The sequence below is a fragment of the Contarinia nasturtii genome, unplaced genomic scaffold (assembly GCF_009176525.2).
Source record: "Contarinia nasturtii isolate CC-2019 unplaced genomic scaffold, AAFC_CNas_1.1 Cnas_scaffold_414, whole genome shotgun sequence".
In the NCBI taxonomy this organism is placed as follows: domain Eukaryota; kingdom Metazoa; phylum Arthropoda; class Insecta; order Diptera; family Cecidomyiidae; genus Contarinia; species Contarinia nasturtii.
In genome coordinates, this window is record NW_022197768.1 from 2,626,857 (window position 1) to 2,651,551 (window position 24,695).

Genomic DNA, 24,695 nt, shown 5'->3' on the forward strand with positions numbered 1-24,695 from the left:
TCGTGAATGGCAAGTATTAGAAGCCAACAGGCAGAACGCAAACACAATGGAAAAATTGGTTAAATAGCTAGAAATTAAAAGAGAACTGGCCAAAATGTAAAGTCGGACGAATGAAGAGCGAACGAGAGATAATAAAGTGACAAAATTGAATTGACATGAGAAGCAAATAATGTAGCATATTCCTTTTTTTGTCATTTTCATCTGTTTAGCTCTTTGATATGGTTTTCGCATCGCAACTGAAATGCTCACATCAAATACATCATTTTATTTTGTAAATTGTTTCATTTTATTCGGTTATAGTGTGCTGTATTTTAGTTGTTGTTATTTGGTTATCTTTTTTATTTTCTCTGTTCGTTTCTCTTTGCTTCTATTCACCATGGTATGGTTTTCATAGTCACGTAGGCAGCTGCAACAATGCGCATTTTAAATATCAACACATACTGAACGATTTTTAGGTAATCGTGTATACATTGTGTGTGCGTGTGTGCGCACATTTTCATCTGTTTGTGTTTGTTGGATGTTCACAGCAACGTTTACTTCGTCATTCGTAAGCGATGTGTCAATTCCTACAATACAGTGGCAGTACAACAAATGTACACCGAAAATCCATCCGAAAAATCATTCGAGCAAGAACAAAAATACATACACTCACACAGTTTTGGCTGTGAATATTTGATGGGTAAAGTAGAGAAAAAACACACAAACCAAAACACAAAACAATAACAAAAACAGAAAACGGCTGTTTTTCGGGTACATAAGGAGCATAAGACGGGAAGATACATGAAGCGAATCATGTAAGCTATCCAACTCAAGCCATTCGATACATTCTTAATGTTCTTCCTTTTCTTGTATTTTATCCGATTCTCCGCATTCAATGGCCACGAATATATGTATTTTGTATTCGTTTACCCGTCGTCACCATCATCAACATCGTCCCTCCGTCGCGGCATACCTTTGTCATATCTTTTTTTATATCTCATTCATATACACGAACTCAGTGGCATTCTATTTCACATTTTCAGAACCTGACTGTGTGTTGTGTCAAATATTGATACTCTAGCATTTTCTGTTCCGTGCAATGTGTAATATCCATCTTTCTTCCCTTATTTCAATTTTAATGCCAGTTTTTTCGAGTGTGTCTTCTTCTCGCTCTCCCTCTTGTATACCCTCTCTGTCTTCATATATTTTAATATATATATATATATATAGATATATATTCTTTTCGAAGCATACCAACAGTTTCCAGTGCATACAACAAATTACAAAAATTACGTCATGGAAAATTTTCGTTGTTGAACGAACACTCATTTATTTGGATGAAGAAGCAACGGATTTATTGTTGATGGATTGAACTTGTATCTATGCACGTATATTTATACATATCTAACTGTATACATGAGCATTGATAATAATGAACAATCACAGGTACCCCTAACCGTATCATCATTCATTGTGTGTATTTATAATGAATTGGCCATATGAAAGTAAGAACAAAAACAAAATAAACCCAAATAAGAAAAATAGAAAAAAAACAACAATACTGAATTGTAGCTTCCTTCTTCACTTTTCTTCTTTTATTATTCCACTTCAAGAGTATAGTCTACCAGTTGAGCGAGGGGATGATGATTAACTGCACGTATGCAGAGGCATTGAGTTGTTCTTCAATGATTTTAACAGTTATATGAATATTGTTATGAGAGTATTTTTTGTTGTTGGTCGTCGTGTTTTGCTCAATTCTATTTGTATTAAAAAAAAAACTACAAATCTCACCTTTAATTCAGGCGACAATGCGAATCGGTTTATTGTGAATGTGGATTATTATATGGAATATAATTCAGTAATGCATGCTATTTCACATTTGACATACAGAGAAGGAAACCCGCATACTTCTGTCACATCAGCTTCCAAGCATATCGAATTCGTTTATCGAATTGAATGGCTGCAAAGCAAAAACATTGCATATTCAGACAGAATCAGGCGTCGTAAGTTTTTTTTAAAAAGCCCCATACATTTGGGATTGGATGGTAGACAAAGCATATACACTCTGTAAGTGGCGTGTTTAGTATAAATTTTTGTTGGTTTATTTTTCATTCGCTGAACATTTCGACAATCAAAACAGCGTGTACGCTCAACGACGATCATGACGATAAAATGCTATTTTTCATTAGTCGGCTCTTCATTATATTTCAACTATTGCGCGTTATTTTATTTTAAGATTCAATGAGAATATACACGCATCATATCAACGCTGCATACATAAGTATATATAGCCGTATATATATATGTAAAGAGTGATGAGCGAGTATACTGGGAGTATTATATGTATCCTACCTCTGCGTAGAAGTAAGAATTCATACAGAAAACCATCATCATATAGCTACTTAATTCTTATTAATTCCCATTTTAATATGATTCGTATTGTTTTTATTATTTTTCGTGTTGCGTATTTTCATTGTTTACTATTTTAGAAAGATTTTCAGGCTGAACATTTTTGGTCTAAATTACATTTATTTTCCATAATATAAATGCTCTGCCGTATGTAGATAGGCAATGATTGTCTGTTGTGTTGTACGCTGAAGAGACGATAAAATAAATCCAAACAGAAATTTAGCATATTGAAGTGGGCACATGGAATTAAGGTTTGCGTTTGATTATCACAAATTAATGACATGGCCAAACACAGTGACACATACACACAGTTTCGGTTCAGCAGCATACAATACTCCATTTTTCTTCGAGAGACAATTTTAAGTAAGCAGCCAAACACAGAAACATGAGATGTAAAAGAATTAAATAAAAACGAAAAGAAGAAACATGTGTGTTCAACACATCGGAACGAGATTTTATATTTCTATTACTTGTTTTTTGAATAAAGCATGCCAAGTCGTCGGCTAACCATCAACCATTTTGCCATATTGTTCTTTTTTTTTTTTGTTTTTTCTAGTCTTTTCCCTCATCTTTTTTATGCGCTGCGTGCGATTTTTTTCTATTTTCTTGGCATTTCATTTGATTTGGTTGTGACCATTCGGCGTACGAGAATCTAAATGCACTTACAAAATATGATTAGCAATTATGCGGTGGCACACATGTTTACTATGATCGAGTGATCTCTAATGTGGGTTTTGCGCCGGTTGAATCCACTGGTTTGTGTCTTATATTTGTGCACTTTTCGTCTCCGTCAGTTTTTTCTTCTTCTTCTTCTTCGGTTTTATTTATTATTTTGTATTTGCACCGCTTGTGCACATTTCGACGAGAGAAATTTTCCTACAAATTAAATTCAATTTAGAAACGATGATTGCTTCTTATTATATTTGCGTGTGTTTCAATTTATGCGACGCATACAATTTTTTTTTTTTTTGATTACATTGGCATTGGGTATCATTATCTTCTCGGGTTAAATGTAACACAATGATGAGAACGTCAACCAATGCGAATCGCGAAACAAATGAAGAGAGTATAAAGATAGAGTAGTAACAGCAACAACAACAAGAGAGATGAAATAAAGTCAAAACAAAGTCGAAAACTGAAGAAAATTTATTTCAGTAACAACATCAGTAAACAAAACTCAACTACCAAAACGAGTTTTTCCATCATTTTTTTCTTTCTTTCTTCTTCGTGTCTTTCTTGTATTCATTTGATGCAATGCAAGCAAGTCGTTGGAGAGAAGCAAAAAATATCGTTCTTTTTATTTGAAATGGCTTTCTTTTTCACCTTTCTTTTGGCCAACAGATCATGGAGTGCAATCGAATATGATAAAAAGTCAAATCAGCAAACAAAACCGCAGCTTAGCAAGTTTATTAACGAAAATGTTTGAAAACTTGAATCGAACCAAATGAAGTAGAAAGAGAAAGAGGCAAAGAGAGCGAGAGAGAGAGAGAGAAAAGGAGTATAAAAAAAGTGTGGAATCAACAGTGAGACGACCAACGACAAATGAATGTGATTTGCGTGCTCAATCGATATCGCGAACACAATATATGCGATGTCTGGTGTGTGTATAGGCCCAAACACTATAAGCACCAAAATTGAAATGCAACCATTTTTTTATTCAGTTTTTTTTCGGTAATTTAAATGTATACCATGTTCATTTCACCGGTATATATTCTACAAAAGAAAACAACGACAAAAACAACAGCAAAAAATGTCCAGCAAAAAGTGTTTTCTACAAATAAGAATTTCCAATAGAGCCACCGATGTGAAATGTGAAACATTGAAAGGAAATGGAATAAAAATCGACCAGAAAAAAAAGAGTTACATTGGAAGAGAAATCGTTGCAAAGGGCCAAAATGCTGGTGAAAATTAGATATTTGCAACAAGAAGAAAGCCAAGACAGCAATGATATAGCGTTGGTGACGCTATTACACACCGAAGACCAAACAAACAATACCATTAAAATAATAACGATAAAATTTGTTTAAAAAGGCAGCCGCAACCAAAAATACGAATAAAAAAAATATGGCAAATGAGTATGAAAACAAAAACAGACAAACTCACACCAGCAAATAAACGACATTGATGAAAAAAGAGAAATTTAAATAAATGGGAGAAAATAATATGCATAAATTGCAACCAGTGCAATACGATGCATTTTAAATGAATGATTTATATTCACATTTTCCTTGTCACACACACAATATTTAACCCGTTGTCCGCCATTCAGTCCATTACACTGAATTCATAATTTTATTCGCATTTTCTTTCTTTATTACCTTTACTATAAGTTTTAATTTGAATCTGGCTACGTTTATTTCGTGTGTGTGTGTGTGTGTGTGTGTGAGTATTCATTTTTCTTCTACTTTGCGATTGTTTCCATAGATGTTAAGTCTCTTTGTTGTTGTTGTTTTTACATTGTTATCTTCTTATCCCCATCATTGAGTAGCTTCAGTGGTTTTTGCACTCTGATCACATCAGCAATTACGAATACAAAAATCGCTTTAACAAATTCGTATTCATTTTCATTATTGGAATTAGCTGTTTTATACATTTTCGTGGTTTCCGAAACAAGTCAAGAGATCTGTTGTTGCTGTTTAATAGTTAGATATCGTGTTTGGAAATCCAGAATTTTTGCTTGAGTGGACGTTTCAAATCTATAGAGTAATGATATTTGTGTCCAGGGGCTAGCATCCGAATCGTGTTTTGTTTGGCCAATATATGATATTTTCAATATTTTTGTAATATTGCTGAGCTCATCTTGAGCTAAATCGATTGTTTTTGGGCTAATTGGAAGCTAAACGTGAATCGGTTTCATGTTGGATATCATTTCATTCGATGTGAAATTCTTTTCATGCAATATGCGCAAAATGACACGATTTGATGGTTTTTGCCCCGCGAATTTTTGTCTACAAACGATCCGTGTGCATGACCGACACTGAACGTTCAAAACAAATGCATTTCATGTGCAATTATTATGAAAAACGACGAACGCAACAACAACAACGCCAACGAAAAAAATAACAAACGAATAAAGAAAAAAAAACATCAACAACAACTAAATGCTATACGATAAATAAATAAATACGTTCACACAAATACATGGAGCACAAAATGCATCGCACAACATTGTACTTGTGTGAATGAAACACACAGTGACTATATATTTGAGTCGGTGTCGTAAGTTAATGTGACGAACGCGAATTTGCGCTGTATGCCGTTCCGATGGATGAGGTAAGTGGTAAATTTTATGAGCAAGCAAGATCGAGTGTTCAAATGCGAGCAAACGTGACAGACCTATGCGCGCTAAATGTGTGTGTTATGTGTATATGGTGTGAGTGCATGAGCAGTGCATTGCAATTTTTTTTTTCGATTAATTCTGTTGATTCAGCTATCATTTTCTCAGCTCGGCGGTGTTGCTCGCAAAGCAATTGGCCCCAGTATTGTGCGAATGCTATAGTGTTGGTGAGCTCAGTATTTTCTTTTTGGTCGTGTATGATTTGTATATTTGTGAGGTTGTTGGTCCTTTGTTTGCCCTTGTGCCGGTTAATAGAATGTACATATTACATTTCATTTAGTTGGATTTTTACGAGCTATTCATTTCTTCTCTATTGCCTTCGACACTTCGCACTTATGATGTTTACGCTAACAAAATTACTTAATTGTTAGCATTATTATCATTGTTCGCCGATTACATTTCCCTACGGCTTCTTCACTTTGGTTGTTTGTTTATGTTTGTTAAATTTTAAACTGCTGCGGTTTTTCTCTCTTTCTTTTCGATTCTCTATGGCTTTCCATAACAATGTAAAATGCATCCAGATTTATGAGGTGCATTGCGTTGTTTTTTTTCTTCTTTGTTGCTCTCTTGCAGTTTCTCTCGCACTTTGTTTTATATTCATGCTTAATTTTGTGTCGCGAAAAAAACCACTCGACAAAATATTGAGCGTGTGCCATGCATATGACAAATGTCATTATTGCGATGACATCCAATGTATAAGCCAAGTCAATCCAATCCGATATTCTATTTGCTGTCATTGACTTCATCACAATTTTCTCTAAACACGTTTGTGTGCATACATTTGTAATGTTCTTATTTATCATGCCATAGAGAGATCATACAACTATCGCACATCCATCTAATTGGTCGCATAGCAGCATGCTTGTCATTCGCATTCAACAACAACAACAAAGAGATGCAAATTTACAAATCCGAAATCATGAAATGAGATATGGCATTCAGCAGATATGCTTATTGTGCGTGGTCAAAATTTATGGACCGAGATGCCGAGTATATGTTCAGATCATTTTGAATTCATTATAAATGCCGGAAGATGCAACAATGTCACCTCTAAATCATTGATCCACCGTCGATTATATAATAATTTTCAAGAGAATACACGAACAAAATGTACAAACGGCAACAACAACAACATAAAATACACATTTTATTTGTTCAATCAACTTTACGATTGCGTTCAATATCTCGAACATTCTACTGAACGGCCACAATGGTATTGTTGTTGTGGGCTGCGACCATTGCAAGCAACACCATACGCATTTACATACAACAATACACACAGACAGAGTTAAACAGAGATATAGACACTGAGAGATGGAAAAGGAAGGAAACTAACAATGAATTGATAACAACATGCGATGAACACGTACGCATGAATCGATATGGTTTGATTGTGTTTTCGATTGAAATCGGAATCGGAATTGGAATCAAAAGAGAACCGAACAAATATACACGCGAATGAAAAAAAAAAGTCACGTTTGATGATGATAAACCGTCTACATATACAATTTAACTAATTGATGTGTTTGCATTTTAATTTCAAAATAGAATATGATAATAAAATGCCATCAATTCATTTTTATTCGTCTTGAAATAAAATGTAGCATTTATTGAAAAATGAAACTGCTCTCTTTCAATTCATTTATTTATAGATGCAATAATAAAAACTTATTTCATTTATAATGTATTATGAACATATACTATGGCAATGACGTAAATTATTTAAAGTCAAAATTGAGATAACGAGCGAAAAACACGTTTCGATGTAAACAAATCAAACATTTTTTAATTAAAGAATATTTTCGATTTTCTAATCGTGTCTATTTTCAAATTGATTGCAATCATAATTATGGTACCACATTCAATTTTTCTTTAATGAGGTGTATACACCTCTCGATTTTCATTTAGTTCACATTTTGTTCATTGTTGACTTTGACATCGCAAGCTCTACGTACGCATGGATCGAATAAATGCCACCATCAAGTGTTGCTGGTACTACTGCTGTTGCTGTATAACTTTCGCCGGCAATAGTTCATTGCATTGGGTTGAAAATAAAAACACTTTCTCAACATTGGTTTGGCATCCAGAATGATTAATCTGCGTCTTGGGTCAACTGGATTTGGTGAGTTCATATTACATCGTCAACGTTTCTCTTTCTATCCGTCACACGCTGTTTTTGTTTGTTTGTCTCTCTTTCAACACACAAGTCAATCACACCGATTATGTAATTCGCATCTAGTGTATGAGAAGGCGAGCTCGAATAAGCGAGCGCTCACGCGCGCACACGTCTTAGTTGATTTGTTCGACGCCACATTTTGTATATATGTCTATCTATGTGAATAATTTTTACGTTGATCGCCAATAACAAGCCCATATCAAACAAAATATTCAATACAAAAAATTGGCGTACGAATTAATTGCAAAATAGAGACGAGAGAGAGACACAGAGAGAGAATAGATCAGTTGATATTTTTTTGTGGTACTCAAACTCTCGTAATTGTCTTCGACATAGTTGTTCTTGTTGTCGGGTCTGTTGTGACAACTGGGGTTCAGCGGCGCATTAAATAAGCGCCATCGCTTAAGAAAAAATGTAGTATGATTGTTTATTTTAATTCGAATCAAGCATTTACAACAAATTTGTTTTTTTTTATTTACTTGTCGATTGTTTACTATTTGATTTACATCAATTTTTTGTTTTCGTTTCCTTCTGTTTTGCCAATGCAATTGATATAAAATCTAAACAGTTGCAATATCGATCGAATTTTTTAACCGATCATTTATACGCCAATCAATTTTTTCGTCGGTTTGTCTTTTTTTGCAACAAGTTGTTTTCTGGCCAATATGTGTCACACATATGTGAATATGCCATTGGAACATTATGCAAACGCATCAATCGTCTGTCTCACCAAATGCAAATAACTATAAAATAAACAAACAAACAAAAAATATTTTCCAATTTTCATCGAACGGCATAGCATCCGTTAAAGTCATTAAAAATAATCTACAGTTTAAAGAGATTATGTCACATTGAATATTAAAATGTTTACTTTTGATAGAACGAGCTTTGTTTATACGTATATTCAGATTCATTGAATGTTTATCAAGTGTCGTATTTGTATGCAAATGTGTGCTATCGCTTGGCCGTGCCTTTTGTACACACCTTTTAAAGCTTTAAACTGCATTCATAAAGCTTTGCGTTCAAGACATGAACCAACAAAAACAAAGCATAGCATTTTTTGCGGTTAATGGAGACGCCCGTCAACATAAACATGTTGTTTTTCATTTGGTTTTCATGTTTGATCAAACAATATTAACTTAATAATTTCAAAGTTTTATCCTTCACAAATTGCAATGTGCTTATATATGAAGCACATAAATAGAAATGCATAGCTTTTCACATCAATTGTAATCGACAAACAGAATAGCGACAAATATGAATGTAAATGAATATGAAAATGACAAAGTAAATAAAAAAACCGAGTTTTATATATTATTACGATGGTCATCTACTTCGGTCATAAAGCAATAGCGCTCACGGGCCCATTTGAAATGCGAAAAATCAACAAAACTGAAAATAATTCAAATGTTATTTCATATTATTTTATCGTATTGTCTCATCTTTTCATACTTCATTCGGATAGTAATTACAATCGACATTTTTATTTGCTTTGACTTCCTCTCGATGTGCTCTTAATCGAAACGAAATATTGACAATTGGCTTGTTTACATTTCGACCCAAGTAAAACTGAACCACTTTGTTTTTTTTTATCAATTTGATCACTCTGCTTATCATGAACACTGGATCAATATTGACATTCACATTCGCTCCCCCATACAAATACCAATTGAACTGAACAGTTCTGACGTCAGTCTCATCTCTCAGCACCCGACGACCATATTAGGAATGTGTTACACTTGGGCTACTTGACAAAGTATATTGGCTCAGTCATAAATTGTTTATTCATCACTGTACTCACATTGCATTGAATTGCTTACCGCATATCTAGCTTTTTATTTGGCTGATCATTTCGTCTTATTGAAAATTTTATATCGTTTTTGAAATGTGAACTGTACTACGTTCTCATTTCATTAAGCTGTATCGATAATAATAATAGTATGTATCAATATTACTTGTTTTGACGCTCATGCCCTGTATTTGTTAATTACTTTTAATGGTGACCGAATTCAGGAATTGACCTTCTTCGCCGATGCATCATCACCAATGTTAATAATAAAGTAGGCTTTCCCATTATAGAAGACGTCAATTTTCCTAATAAATATTATTTAGCTACAAAAAGAATGGAAGCTTGCAGGTCATTTTGCTACATTTCTATTTTTACCTTTTCGAGTTTAATATTCAGTTTTACAAAAACAGAAGAAGAAGAAATACGAACTTCCTTTGAATTTTTTTTTTGTTTGCTTTCAATTCAAAGTCGTGGTTAGTTTTTGTTGCGTTGAAAATAGTCTGCGTTTTGTTTGCATATTTGGTGACTCCGTATTGTTTGCGGAGTTAAAAATCGAAGTATTGCACGGAATGTTACTGGCCAATTGTATTGATTCACCCGTTACAACCGTATTACGATACAAACTATGTTTACATAAAGTGTGCGGCCGTTCAGACTACACCACAATTTACACTTGAAATCCAACTGCTAAATTAAGCAAAAGCACCTGAAAATCCCGAATACGCATACCTCTATTTCAGGTTTATGGTTTTAGTTAATGTTATTGTTATTTATGCCATCGTTGTGTGGCCGTATACCGTATGTTTTATGTTGAACACCGAAATGGGAAAAAGGAATTCGTGTCAATGTATGCAGTAACTATATTGTTACTCTAGCCATTCAGCTACTTGCTCCCTAATAAGTTATACATATAATTATGATACAGTGTTATATAGCACCAAAACACAATTATATGCGACCAAACCGATTTTGTTTGTAACGGTATAAAGCTGGCACAGCAATTCGAGCTGCAAACAGTTTCTTTTCCATTTTCATGGCACTCACAACTGAAACGGTGTGCTCAACTAAAAATTCGGTGCGGTACAACGGAACAACATTATTCGATGTGATTTTCTTTTTTTTGAGTCCTGAAGTAGCGTTCGCTTCTATCGTTCCAAACTAAATATTTGTGTTGTTTGGAAGTTCGTTGTATTTTTCATTGAATGTATATTTTTTTTTCTTTTTGGGTAAAATTTACTTGTGTCTTTTAGTGTAATCCAAAAAGCGATATTTATATGAACCATAATAGCATATGCGAATCTATGTAAAAAACGCCGACAGAATAAGAATAATAACAAATAATGTACCGTGGAAAACAATGTGAATTGAAGTAAAACGACAACGACTTTGCATGTGAAGAAAATAAAGTTCTTGGCTCTTGGTATTATTGCTGCCGATTTTTCTCTTCAGATTGTTATTGTTGTTTTTTTTTTTTCGAATGTATATTATCATCGGTGACAGTCACTTTTGGCAATATTTACCTAATTTATAGTTTGAGTGTTCCATACAATTAAATCACAAAACAAAAAAGAATAATTATTTGTGTGATTCGTGCACATTTTCGGCGAAAAATTCAAGTGTTACCCATGTGAATTGATTTCTTTTGTGCGAACGTGTGTATTTGCGTGTCTGTGGCGAACTTGAATGAAAATCGGGCAGAAGTTCATGTACGGATAAATTTGTGTTGAAATGTTGTACAAAACCACTTGAAGTCCAAAACTAACCGAATCAATATCTCACGATCATTTGACAAAAAGGTATGGATCCAAATCATTAAAGGCTGTGATTAAGCGATTAAATATTAAAAAAATAAACAAATTTGAATGTGAAACGAAAGAAATTGAATAAACTTTAATTCATTTCATTCGTTTGACATATTCCATAGATCATAAATACAAACTTTTATTCTTGTTGCCGTTCACATGTGAAAGAAGAAAGAAAAAGCTTCGAATCAATTAAATGAACTCTTGTCATTTGTTAGTTCTTTCTCTCACTGTAACTATCAGACGATTGACGTTAATGTGAAATAATTAGTAAATAATCCAATTGTTTGCGATGAAGTAATGATGCAAATCATTAATCAATAATATTTCGACGGTTATACAAACGATGAGCAATAAAAAGAATTGTTGTGGTTATGACCATAATGCTCGCTCGAGGGCAGTAGTTTTCCACACATATAAATCCCTTGTGGTATGCAATTTATTCCGTTTATTACGTCAATCGGTGAGAATTTACATTTTTTTTTGTTTAAATTCAAATATCACATCAAGGAGAGTATGCAAGATTTTAGATAATAGTTGTGAAATAACAATGTTTCAAACGGAGTTTTTATGGTGTTTATTTGGGCCACTATTGATGGTGATCGCATGAAGAAAAGAAACACACTGCATAAAAAAGTGCAACAGCTATCGCATTCTGCAATGTCGTAAATTTACATTGGATTTTATGCATTCAAATTAATTGTTTCATTGTATTTTCGGATTTTATTTGAATTCTGCGTGTTTCCATCGATTTATAGCATAGAAATAAAAAAAAAGAAGCAAATATCAATAGCAGCTCTGTAAAATTGAACATTTTTTTCTTTGTTCTCAAGGAGTATTCAGATTGAATGATTAATAAGGGCAACATGACGAGCAACCATTCATCAAGCAGTGGCAGCAGCTCATCGTCAACACACCCAGTTCAAGGCGAAGAACGATTAATGGTTAGTGTGATCGTGACACATTTCAAAATTGAACAAATCGTGGAATTGAAATTTAAAAAAAAAATCTTAATTTAAAATAGGTTGCGGTTCGCGTTCGACCACCAATCCATCTCAAAGACGAGAAATGCATTCAAGTTTTTTCAAAAAAGTCACTGTACTTCGATGATGGTCACAATAAACCGAAAAAATATATGTATGATTATGTATTTGCCGAGGATTCGACACAAGATGAAGTATACCAAACAACCACATCGCCACTTATCAAAGACGTTCTCCGGGGGTATAGTGCGGCTGTATTTGCATACGGTGCTACTGGATCAGGTACGAAGGAAGAAAAAAAACGATGACAAGACGCAAAATTGAAATTGATTAATTTGAATGTTGTAATTTATAGGTAAAACCCATACAATGCTCGGTCCAAATCCACGAAAAGTAGTCGGCACACCGACATCATCAACTGCCGAATTTCCACCAAAAACCGCAATTTCGGTTCAAACACAATCAACGGACGGCGGTTTAATGGTAAAAGCTATTTTGAAAATTACTTACTTATTATTAGTCGATTATTTGTCGATTATTTTAAATTAATTCTTTTCTTTTGTGATTGTCTCCTTAGGTAAAAGCTATGGATGAAATCTTTCGACATGTCGAACAGGCCGACCACCCCGAATCATTCAAGGTAATTAAAATTCATTCAACGTTGAACGTTATAAATTGCATTTTGATGTGAATATTATAAATTGCTTTTCTCACATATCGGTTAAGAAAGTCCATCAAAAATATGAAACTATATTGTGATTCAACAAAAAGTCCAAAAAGAAATGAATCCAAAAGTAACAAGCACCACTTTTTTTCCGAATTTAATGATATTCGATATTGAGAAAAGATTATAATTGCGATGGTCATAGTTGTTGCCATCCATTCACTGTTGCCGACGCTAAAGTTCATTATTATTTGGAAATTGCTTTCTTTTATACATGGTTGATGTATGTTATTGTTGTGCATGAATACATAGTACAATGTACACTTGCCACAAACAAGCTTCGCATGAATTAATTGAGGATAAGATATAGCGCATTTAGAAAACATTGACACACAGTAACCCGAACAAACACATTAGCATAGAAATGTTTTGGAACTTCCGAAACCTATCGAAACAATTCATAGAGTGAACGAAATGGAGAGAAAAATCGCCAAGCAATGTATGAAGAGTGTGGCACACAGCATTTCCGATCGAAATATGACGTTTACGAAAGGCATTTATCTAATCATCCATCGCCAGCGTACACAAACCAAATTGTGTTTGATGTTCAAAATAACACCAGAATATTTTGTAACCAGATCGGTTGGGGCTGATATGGGGTGAATCTGTGTGTCTGTACACAATGGCAATTGTTTCTTTATTCATTTTCGGTTTCATTCAAAGGACTCGGAACGAGTAACAATTACACGCGATATTTAATAATTAATGGTAATCCGTTTATTATTTTAATTGAATACCTTATCACCTCATATTCACATGAGATTTCAATTCACACAACGGTTTTAGTTTGATTATTTCATTAAAATTGGTGCGAGGTTTTGCTTGTTGTGTTTTCGAAATCGATAGATATGATTTCTGTGTCAATTGTAAACAAAATCAAATGTATATTCATGTCATTTGTTTCAAGTTTATTTGGTAGATAATAATTAAATGTTCTCAGTGCTTTTGTCATGCAAAAAGTTTCCGGTAAAGTTTCTGAATGGAGGTGTGAGTAATCAATAGCGTTGTGAGTACTTTGGTGAAAAAAAAACTTCTTGAAAATAATTGATTAATTTGAAAGTATATCGAGATTATCGTTCTCTCGTAACTTCGGATCGAATTACTTCACATCAAATGAGCAACGAATGAAAACTTTTCGAAATCGGAACAGTTCGATGTAGAAAATTAGGTCATAGCACCGAAAGGAATGTTATAATAACCAGATTCCATGGCGTCAGGTCAATGGTTTTCGTGCCAATGGATTCTGAAATTTACAAAAGTTATGAATTAAATACGCGAGAGCTTAACCATTATTTACAAAATATTTACATACCAAATAAATGGCTTAAATTGGGGTTGTACCAGAAAGTAGAAAAAAAAATTCTGCCAAACAATTGTGTAAATTAGTGTAACGCAATCATTTTTTGTCGCATGCTATTACCCAAACACCACGCGCGTATTGTATGTGTGTGTTTTTTTTCGGTCAAAATTAAGCGAGCAAAGTGAACAATCAAGCTCAGCTTATCGCTGTTATTTGTTCTGTGATTTTTCCCCCTCAGCTTGAACTAGTTAACGAATTTATTGGAGAGAACAATCTCATGGCTTTATATTGCTCATTCAATTTTTTGATCTAATTAATTTATGCAATTTTAGAAACGCAACTACAAATTACAACCATTTTATAGCAAACACATTGTAATAAATATATATATCACATATATGATGAAACAAACAGTCACACGCAAGAATTCGCAATTTAAAAACTGACCAATGTAAACGCTTTGTTACAGCCGTCTGTTTGCGGAATCAGAATATCAGGTACTTGGTGTGTTTTTTCTTCTTCTTCTTCTTCTTCTGTATACGCGTGACGAAGAAAATAGCAAACACAATCTCGTACACCTGTCATTCTGCATGCTAACCTTAACCGACATAAAAATATTTATATTTATATTAAATTTATCAGATATGCATTATATTTCGGTTGACCCGGAATAAACGAACACGAAAAATATTGATTTTCTTTTCTCTCTCGAAGAGGTATAAAACACTTCTCAGCATATCGAAATTTGTTTAGAAAGAAAATGTAGAGACCGTGTTGTTTATGATTGGTGACGATTGATTGAGCTCAGAGCTCTCAACATTATTAAATTCATCATTCGTTCGTTTTTCAATACATGTCTGCTATTGACGCACATGATTCATATTTATTCATAAAGAAATATAGCAGCTAATGTCCCAATAAATGCTTACACGCTGATTTCATCGGTTATAATTGAAGTAAATAAAAATAAAACGAAATATCCAAAACAAAACAAAATGCGAACAATCATTCGCATGTTCTATGCAGTTTGTTTTGTTGAAAAAATGAACAAATTTGCACATTTTCCTTTCGAATTGCGACACACGAGAGAGCGAAAGCGTGAGAGAGAGAGAGACAGATAGGTGAAAGGAAGCATAGAATGAATATGGTGAAAATTCATGCGAACTCAATTGTAGATCATAAAGTAGAAATTTAATCATAGTTCATGGAAGTTTGTTCGAGTGACGAAAGATTAGATTTTCACTACAATAACATCTCTTTGCTTATATTTGTCAATGAAGCATTCCGAAGTGTACCAATTGAATGTTTGTCACGGAAAATTAATTGGCAAACAATTTATGAAACCAAATGATATATGAAAGATGTTGTCTTTTGCTTTCGCCACTAATTCTTTGTTTCGATTAAAGGCTTGTTTTTTTAAATAAATAATTACAGACATAACCTTGCCCTAATGCTTATTGATTAAAATTACCCAGCTCGTTGGTTTCGTTCAACATCAACAAAACGCGTTTATTCCGTTCAATTCCCTGTTTACGTGTTGTTTGCGTTTTACGCTATTGTTTTTTTTCCAACTCCTTTCGTGCTCAATTCACTTTTTTTCTGACGTTTTATTTCGGGGGCGGCTGAGAATGTGGAATTGAAAGCGACATAAACACAACTGTATTGTGTTGTTGCATTCAGGGTATTCAGGTCTTATAGATTTTTGTTATTGTTGTTGCGTTTGGCGTACAGCATGCGAATAAATCAGGACTATCATAGCCCACTTATCAAAAATCACTTTCTTAGATATTTTTACTTTTCATGCGCATGAATGAAATTCATTAACACGTGTTTCGATTGATCACATTCAAAATTTTTTAACATGTCAGGTGTGCATGTGTAGTCGTGCTGCGGAAATGTTAATTTTTTCAAGAAGCTGCTGAAAATAGTTGCAAAAGTTGAAATGGCAACGGAAATGTTTTTCAATAGTTGAGGTTTTCCAATGTGTTTTTAGTTGTTGTTGTTTGAAATTGGAGGCGATCCGAATCGATTTTTAAAAAATGCATAACATTTTCAACATGAAATGCAATTTGTTCTTCGTATGGCTAATTAATTACTGTTTTATTTTGATTGCATTTCAAATATCAAGGTGTCTATTTCGTATTTGGAAATTTACAATGAACTCATCAAGGATTTATTGAATCCAAGCGGTCCGCTTGAATTGCGAGAAGATAATAGAGACAAACGAACAACCGTAACTGTTGCTGGTTTATCTGAAATAATTGCGACCAATCGACAAGAAGTGATTTCATTATTGATAAGAGGTAATAAAGCGCGCACGATGGAGCCAACAGCTGCCAATCAAACATCATCACGAAGCCATGCATTGCTCAGTGTAACCGTACAACATTCAACACCATTGGGCACGAAACAAGGACGTTTATATCTCACCGATTTGGCTGGCAGCGAACGAGCAAAAAAGACAAAAAATCGAGGAAAGCGTTTACAAGAAGGTGCTCACATCAATCGAAGTCTTTTGGCTCTCGGCAATTGCATCAATGCACTATCCGATGGTGCCAAATATGTTAATTATCGTGATTCGAAATTGACCCGACTTCTAAAAGAAGCGCTCAGCGGACGATGTAAAACTGTTATGATTGCACACGTTTCACCCGAAGCCCAACACCGTGACGAAACGAAAAATACGCTCATTTATGCAGATCGGGCGAATCACATAACAACACGACTACAGAAACCGGAATTAATGGAGGAAACCGTCGAATTTCCGCTAAATCATTATCAACATTTGGTAACCGAACTGCGAGAAGAGGTGACACGGTTGAGATCAAAAATGCTCACCGATCGCCCGAGAAGTGGTATTGCGGCTGCCGTGCTCACCAGTCCAAATGCAATTGAAGAACAAACGAAAAAATCCGAACTCAGATATTTACGTGAACAAATCGTGCTAACTTTTAAACAGCAAATGAAACTTCGACGACGTCTGCTTGAAGCTGAAAGTCATTTACTTGGCCTTGAATTGGACGCTGAACGCCAACATATGGTCATTTCACATTGGCAAGGTCGTATGGGAAAACTATATGATACTGGTCCTGATCAGAGCGATGATAATGGTAAATAATTCCATTCCATTTCTTTTTTGGAAAAACTAAATTGTTTAAGATTTTATTTCCATTTCAGATTCGGATTCCGAAGGTAATATCGCATTAAAATCAGCATGGAGTGAATTGGCGGCAATTGAACGAGAAGCAAAAAGATACAAGGAAATTCGCGAACAAACCGAAAAAGATTTGGAGTTGTGTCGTCAAAAAGGTGTTGCATTAGAAGATGAATTGCCGGAACGGATAAGTAGCGACGATGAACGTGAATTGTTGGCACTTTTATGTCGAGTACACGAACTTGAAGCTGATAAGGTTTCATTGCAAGCTGACCGATTAGCACGTCAAGCGGAACTGCGACGCAGAGACTTACAATTACTACGGGCTGAACGTCAGAGACGTTTATGCGAGGATATAATATCGACACAACGAAAACTCATCGAAGATGGCAAAGTTGAATTACCCGAAGAATTACGTGAATTGTACTCATTGTACCAACAAGAAATTCATGCGAGCACATACAATGGCACTCTATCTCCACCACGGGACTTATATGATCGAAAGCTTCCACCGATCTATTCAAAAGGGTGAGCACTGAACATTTTTGGTTTAACTCTTGCACATTTAATATGGAAATGTTTGTAAATTTACAGCGAACGATCGCCGGGAAGTTCATCGTCTAGTTCGGATTGGTCGCTATCTCCATTGCCAGCCATCGAACAAAAGCAAACAACACAAAATGACAATCCGGATCGTTTAATGGGAGCACCAGTAGTGCCACGACTTCCATCGATACTAAAAAATCAACCCGCCAGCCGGTTTAGGTGAGAATCATTTTTTTCGTTTGCACAAATCTAAATCCATTCATTTCAACACGAAATGTGCAACCGAAGCAATCGATTTTACCATTTTCAATAAGAACAACAAAAAAAACCATCTCACAAAAATAGATTTGTTTGGTTTGTTATGTTCACCATAAAAGTGTGTATTTCAGTAAATAGAAAACACAAAAATTCTGTTCAAACACAGAAAAATGTAGAAGTAAAACACGAAAAGTAGAAAGTATTTGCGTATGAAAAAAATGTCGTAAACAAATGTTCATTACGCTGAATCATCAAACAATCATTGTTTTTTCCTTCTTTTTTATAATTACAGCGAAAACCAAAGCGCACAAATTGACGAATAATTTACGTGTGCATGAAATGCTAATTATTTTTTATTAACGTTCGATCATAAGTATAATCTAATTAAAAAAAAAAACAATTGTAGGCAAATGAATGCAGCCAATCAATCTGAATGGCCAGTATTGCTCAATGTAAGTAGATTTGTTACACGAAAAAAATTGTATAAATTAGATTGTACGCAAATATTTTGATGATCCATAAAGTGAGCCATTTACAATTTGCTATGCAGCATAATATGTCACCGGTGATGATCTATTGTTATTGTTATTGAAAACGAAAAGAAAATGAAATGTTTGTGGTTGAAATGAAACAATATCGAAGACCAAACCAAACTCATATGTTCTTCATCAGATACTTTAATGTCAATTTCTCGCACAAACAATTAACTAGGTCAAAAGCGCAACAAAATTGCAATTAAAAACTGTGTTTCTTTCAGACTTCCATGTAATGCATAACATAACATTCCATGACAATACATATTAGCAACGAAATTCTTCAACGATTTCGATAAGAATTTTCGTGTTGTTTTTTTTTTGCTCCCATTCTGTCGCCGTTGTCCAACGATAGAACATTTTGCTCCATTGTTAACATAAATTATTTCTTAGAAGTGCCTGATTTTTTTAAAGTTTCAATGAAGAAATGAAAAAAATAGGAATATATTCACAATTTGGCATTTTGGTATTTTATTGTGCATTAGAAATGTTTTTTTTAGTTGTGTTTTAAATGAGAAACTGTACCATTTTCATGAAACTAAAAAGTTAATAAAAAGTTGAACAATTGTCAAACCAATTTTGGTCAGGTGCATTTCTTTTTTCTAGCGCAACGATTTTATTGAATATTATACGCAATTGAGATTGAGTGCAAAGTTATGTTTGTGGCTACTGTGGTAAGTATTGACACTTGCACGTCTTGATTGAAATTATTTTAGTAATTGCCCGTTTTGGTTGTGTTAAAACGTTCAATTATTTTGTTTATGCGACGAATGAACATTTTAAAACAAATTGATTGCGTTGCACGAATACGAATGCCAAGAGAATGTCGCGTGAGTAATCTTATTAAACCGCTTCTATTGTTCATTTTACATCTGTCACGCTTTTGTGTCCATTACTTCAAATTTCATGCAGTGAAATTATAATGACTTGTTTATTCTTTTCTTTCATCGAGCGTGAGTATTGAAACGGCGTCATATACAAAAACATACGCAATATTTATTTAACTTTGTAGTATTTGAAAAAAATATGATTTTTTTGGTCGATTATTGCATAATTTCACTTTAATTTATGGGTCGAGTGTTTATTTTTTCAATTTTTTAAATTCACCCATCCCAGGATTTTGAGTGAGCATTCAAAATTTTCAACTTTTCTCACTACAATTTTCATCAGTCCAAATAGCACCGCGCTTTGTGTTGCCACAGAGTGGTGTGTCGACAATCAAAGGGAGAGAAGTATATATCTTCAAATATCTTGGTGACAAGTATACCAATTTTGACCGGAGATATTATGTCCGCACACCAAAAAAATCAGGTAATTTTCTCTATATTTTGCCATTATATGCTAAGAACATCCCCCAATTGATGTTTATTGTCACAATTTTGCTTGTCGCACTACAAGGATATTCCTCGTAGGAATTTTTGAGATGAATGCTGCGATGTTGGTCCAATAACCAACCCCAAAGATATTGAAGAGACGTTTAAATACAGGATGACTAGAGTAAGTGATTTGATATTGAATTGCTTCTTAAAAATAAATTCCGTTCAATCGATTGATGATAAAGAGATAACCAAGGGTCGATTACGAAATTATGTTCTTAATGATTTTCCGGCATCTTTATTCAAATGCGTTAAACAGGCTGAAGCTTACGGGTAAAGGATTTGCCTTGATACAGAAATCTTTAAATTGTGTCCTGCAGATAAGCAAATCAATTCCAGCTATTGCGATAAACGACATGAATTACTAAACAAAGCTAAATAATGTGACGATTCAAATAAAAAAAAACACGCAAATATTTATTTAACTTGGCAGTTTATATTTCAAAATGATTCATATAAACGATGTTGTTTTTTTATTTCGATTATTGCATAATTTTAGTTTAATTGTAATAATAGTTATAGGTCGAGTGTTTATTTAATCCAATTTTGTTTCTACCGTTTAAAATTCACATATATCCCAGAATGGGGCAATTGGAAAAGTGAACGAAAAAACGAATATAAAACGAGGACTCCCAACATACAATATAGCTTATATTATGTAGTATATTTTATTTTTATAAATTAAAAAATATGAAATTTGTGTCTTGATCATTACGTTTTTTTCTTGCTTCACACAATGGAATAATTGATAATAATAGCAGTAAATGCGATATTTATCTGACTTAATTCGCTTGTTCAAAATTTGAACCGTGCACTGAGTTTTCTTGGATATTTGTGGTGTTTTTGCCTTTTTTTATCCTGTTGCATTGCTTAAACACATGGCTCAACATAATTTCCAGGAAACAGTCCAGTTACGCCATCCATGACTCCTTCCCACCAACCGTCATCGTTCTTTTTGAGCACATACAATACTGAACTCTCTTGGAAACTTAATTCGTCATCTTCATTGTATAGAAGAAAATAAAAGAAGACAAAAACATGAAAATTACAATGAATATTCAATTGGGTCGTTACGTGTCAGTTAAATTACGGTATATCAAATAGACAGTATAAACTTACCTTTATCAGCATAGTAATCGTAGATAGCAACCACTGAAATGATTTGAATTATGCATTGTAATTGAGTAAATGAAGAAAATGAACAAAACGGTGATAAAAAGACACGAATTTAGTTAGTACCTTTTTCGATGTAATTCTTTGGAACCCAGCCCGGAAGATTTTGGTCATCTGGAACGATTGGAGCTAATGGACCAACCGATTGTGTTCTTGGCCGTCCGAAATGCTGATTTTCGTCATCTTCTGGTGGTGGCGGTGGCAATGGTGGTGACTGCGAACCAGGTCTGTGAAGATGCTTTCTACAGTTTCCAGCGCAATCCAGCACGAATAGAAATAGACATAGGGTGCACAGAAATTGGACAGCAGGAAAGAGAGAAAGAGAAGGAAAGTGTTGGTGCGTGCATTAATTTCAAACATTTCCGTATTTACAAAATTCCAAATGAAAATGTGCGCATATTTGTGCATAGAAAAACTTAAAACATTCAATTGATTTATAAATGTACCTGCTGATATTTCGACCCAAAGTATGCATTCCAACATGATTTTGATCGGGCATCTCATGTGTCATAGTCATGGTCAATGGTGATGGAGGAGCTGGCATTGAACCCCTGTCATCAAAGGTAGTTGGTGGTGGTGGTGGCAATGGATGAACTAGATTTATCTGAAACACCAATTACATTGAATTAACGCTTGTATTTTAAATACAGTTGACTAAATATAACGAAACTAACACTAACCGGTGCAATTTGTTGATTTGGTGGCATTGGAACGGCACTATAACCGGGTCCACGTTCACTAGTTTGTCGACGTGGATGACCGACTGGATAATTTGGCGCATAATGAGATGGAACTTGTGGTGGAATAACAGCTGGTGGCGTTCGATACTCGCGCGAACTCTTTCCAAGCGTTCCCGTATTGCCAGCCTTCAATTGCACTGAACCTCGGTTCAATTGAGGTGGTGTTGGTGGTTTTGTTGTTGGTGGTGGACCAACGGCATTTGGTTGAGCTTGTATTTGCTACAATCGAATTGAATAAACTGATGAGAATGACTGTTGACACCAAAATAGTTTGAATTTATTCCTTACTTGAACTGCCGATACTCGTTGTTTTTGTTTAGCATGCAATCCATGGCCAATATCATCCAAAATCGAATAATCGATTGGCTTGCGAACATACTTAATTGGTTTCTCTGGATTTAATGGAGCGACGATCTTATACTGTCTCGTGCTAATTTTATTTGCTGTCAATACTCCAATCTCACTGTAAAAAAAAAACGAAACAAAATTTCGATAACTTTGAAGAAAATTCATTTAAAGAAAAACCAAAAATAATTCGAAAATATCGAAAACTAACCGTCTTGCAACTTTTTCTTTATGAATGGAAACCGTCTGAGCAATGTGATTCATTTGTGATTCCATTTCACCGAGTTGCTGCGCTTGCATATCTAACAATTGCAGATAATTGTACGCTAACGTATTGATCTGGTATGCAACACTGGCCAGCGATTGTGTTGTATAATTTTTTGTTTCTTCGAGCGCTGCTTTCTTGTTGTCTGACCTATAAATATCGTAGTATTTTGCAAGTGTTTAGATTAGTGAAAGGAGAACACACCGCGTGAGACGCAACACACAACATAAAAAAAATATGAAAGGTTGATAAAAAAAATGTACCTATAGTAAGTATCCTCACAATATTCAGCGACGCGAGCTAGATTTGTGTAGCTGTCCTGAAGACTTTGCCTGCCTTCTGGAATGTCAGTTCTTATCAATGTTGCCAATTCGTCCATGATATTTTCACTGCCCATTGCACTTTGACGATCCTGATAGGATGAATCTAAAGCAAAAAAAACGAGTCCACAATTAAATGCCAATTGAAGGTTGTCACTGTTTTGCACTGAGTGAAACAAATGCATGCGTATGACGAGAGCAATGCAACGCAAATGAAATCATATTCAATTGCTGGAACTGCTGGCGATTTTACACAGACACTCTGCATTCATTTGACGTTTGAATGTATTTGCTGCATCATACAAGATGTGAATCATAATTCAAAAAATCACATAACCGGAAAATCTCAGCCACACATCCATACACACGCATGCACACGATAAATTATCAGATTCAATGTTTACATTCTACTACTGCGATTTCTAATTAAACACGAATGGCATGGTCGGCCAATTCAATTTGCATTCGTTGCAATTTGATTAAGAACAGACACAACCTGAGAGGAAATAATGCAAATGAATCTTAGTTAGTCGGCGTATGATCGCTCTAGTTTCCATAAATTCCATTTCGACGAATTTTAAATGATAAAAAAAACAACAACAACTGAAATGGTTCTGCGCATCGAAGCAGATGCATTTTCAGATGCAATTGCATATATAAATATGTATACATCATGTTTGTGATTTATTCAATGCATACACCGCAGGCAAAATCGATTGGGTGGAGAACAGACAATATTTCTTGTGATAACAGTCGCAAACAAATATTCTTTCAATTCACACCACACAAAATTTCACATATGAACATTTGATATGGGAGAGCCCAAGTGAATCATATTTTTTCATTTTGTATTTTTGCTTTTTGTGTGTATCTCACCTGTGTTATACGAATATCGATTCATGTCGGGCGGATATTTGATACAGACAATTTAAAAACAAAATAAAGTTGAACAAACGAAAAAACAATCAACCAATTTTTGATTAAACTAAAGGCAAAAATTTACTGTATACAAAGAAATAAAACGAAAAAGAACTAATTGACTTTTTAAGAGCTGATTTGATTGTGTGTATTTGATAGCTACGAACAACACATCAGCCATATTCTTTTATGTATTCCGGATCGTTCAATACATAGACATACATAGCAGCGCGGACAGACGCACACACACACACACACACACACATACATACATACAATGACATTCACACGTCACGGCCCTAGAACATGGATGCGTTTATTGTATATATCGATTATCAAAACTCAAACTGAACAAAGACAACATTTAAAAAACGTAAAAAAGCAAATCAGTTTCGCTTTGATCACAAATTAAAAGTAGAAAAATCAATTTGCCAATTTCTTTTGCTCCAATTAATTTAATGAAAAAATCTCGCCCATTCTCTCTGTGCTGTTGAATTTAGTTTTGTTCAAACAACGAATAGTGTCATTACGCATTGTGAGAGAGAGAGTAAGCGAACGCATTCATTCT

The 24,695-nt window shown here is 34.3% G+C and overlaps 2 protein-coding genes across 3 annotated transcripts in view; one reads left to right on the top strand and one right to left on the bottom strand.

The window, feature by feature from the left end:
• LOC116338874 (kinesin-like protein KIF19) overlaps positions 1-20,997 on the top strand; it is a 29,424-nt gene extending 8,427 nt beyond the window's left edge. Inside the window, exons 2-11 of one of the 2 annotated variants that reach the window (XR_004200935.1) lie at positions 12,326-12,436; positions 12,517-12,757; positions 12,831-12,958; positions 13,053-13,115; positions 16,628-17,609; positions 17,677-18,181; positions 18,248-18,418; positions 20,107-20,301; positions 20,389-20,487; positions 20,626-20,997. Coding sequence is in view for 1 of the 2 variants with exons in the window: in XM_031764400.1 (XP_031620260.1) it covers positions 12,341-12,436; positions 12,517-12,757; positions 12,831-12,958; positions 13,053-13,115; positions 16,628-17,609; positions 17,677-18,181; positions 18,248-18,418; positions 18,750-18,780 (2,217 nt within the window). In the remaining variant the exon portion in view is untranslated. Of the gene's footprint in view, positions 1-10,731; positions 11,487-12,325; positions 12,437-12,516; positions 12,758-12,830; positions 12,959-13,052; positions 13,116-16,627; positions 17,610-17,676; positions 18,182-18,247; positions 18,419-18,749; positions 19,385-20,106; positions 20,302-20,388; positions 20,488-20,625 lie in introns of those variants that run through there. The other variant, XM_031764400.1, reaches the window with a different exon arrangement.
• Positions 20,783-24,279, bottom strand: LOC116338875 (abl interactor 2). Its single transcript, XM_031764401.1, has 9 exons — positions 24,086-24,279; positions 23,153-23,315; positions 22,836-23,039; positions 22,568-22,742; positions 22,220-22,498; positions 21,986-22,143; positions 21,606-21,781; positions 21,486-21,518; positions 20,783-21,367 (listed from the first exon to the last, which is right to left on the bottom strand). Exons 1-9 carry the CDS (start codon positions 24,108-24,110, stop codon positions 21,237-21,239), a joined length of 1,344 nt encoding a protein of 447 aa, XP_031620261.1. The 5' UTR covers positions 24,111-24,279; the 3' UTR covers positions 20,783-21,236.
• Positions 24,280-24,695: the final 416 nt, after the last annotated feature.

Bases quoted from the DNA above. Each gene is read 5' to 3' on its own strand.
- LOC116338875 (XM_031764401.1), bottom strand. From the start codon at position 24,110: ATGAATCGATATTCGTATAACACAG. The intron at 23,040-23,152 runs GTACATTTTTTT...CGATATTTATAG, and splicing joins TGTGAGGATACTTACTATAG to GTCAGACAACAAGAAAGCAG. The intron at 21,368-21,485 runs GTAAGTTTATAC...TATACAATGAAG, and splicing joins CGATTACTATGCTGATAAAG to ATGACGAATTAAGTTTCCAA.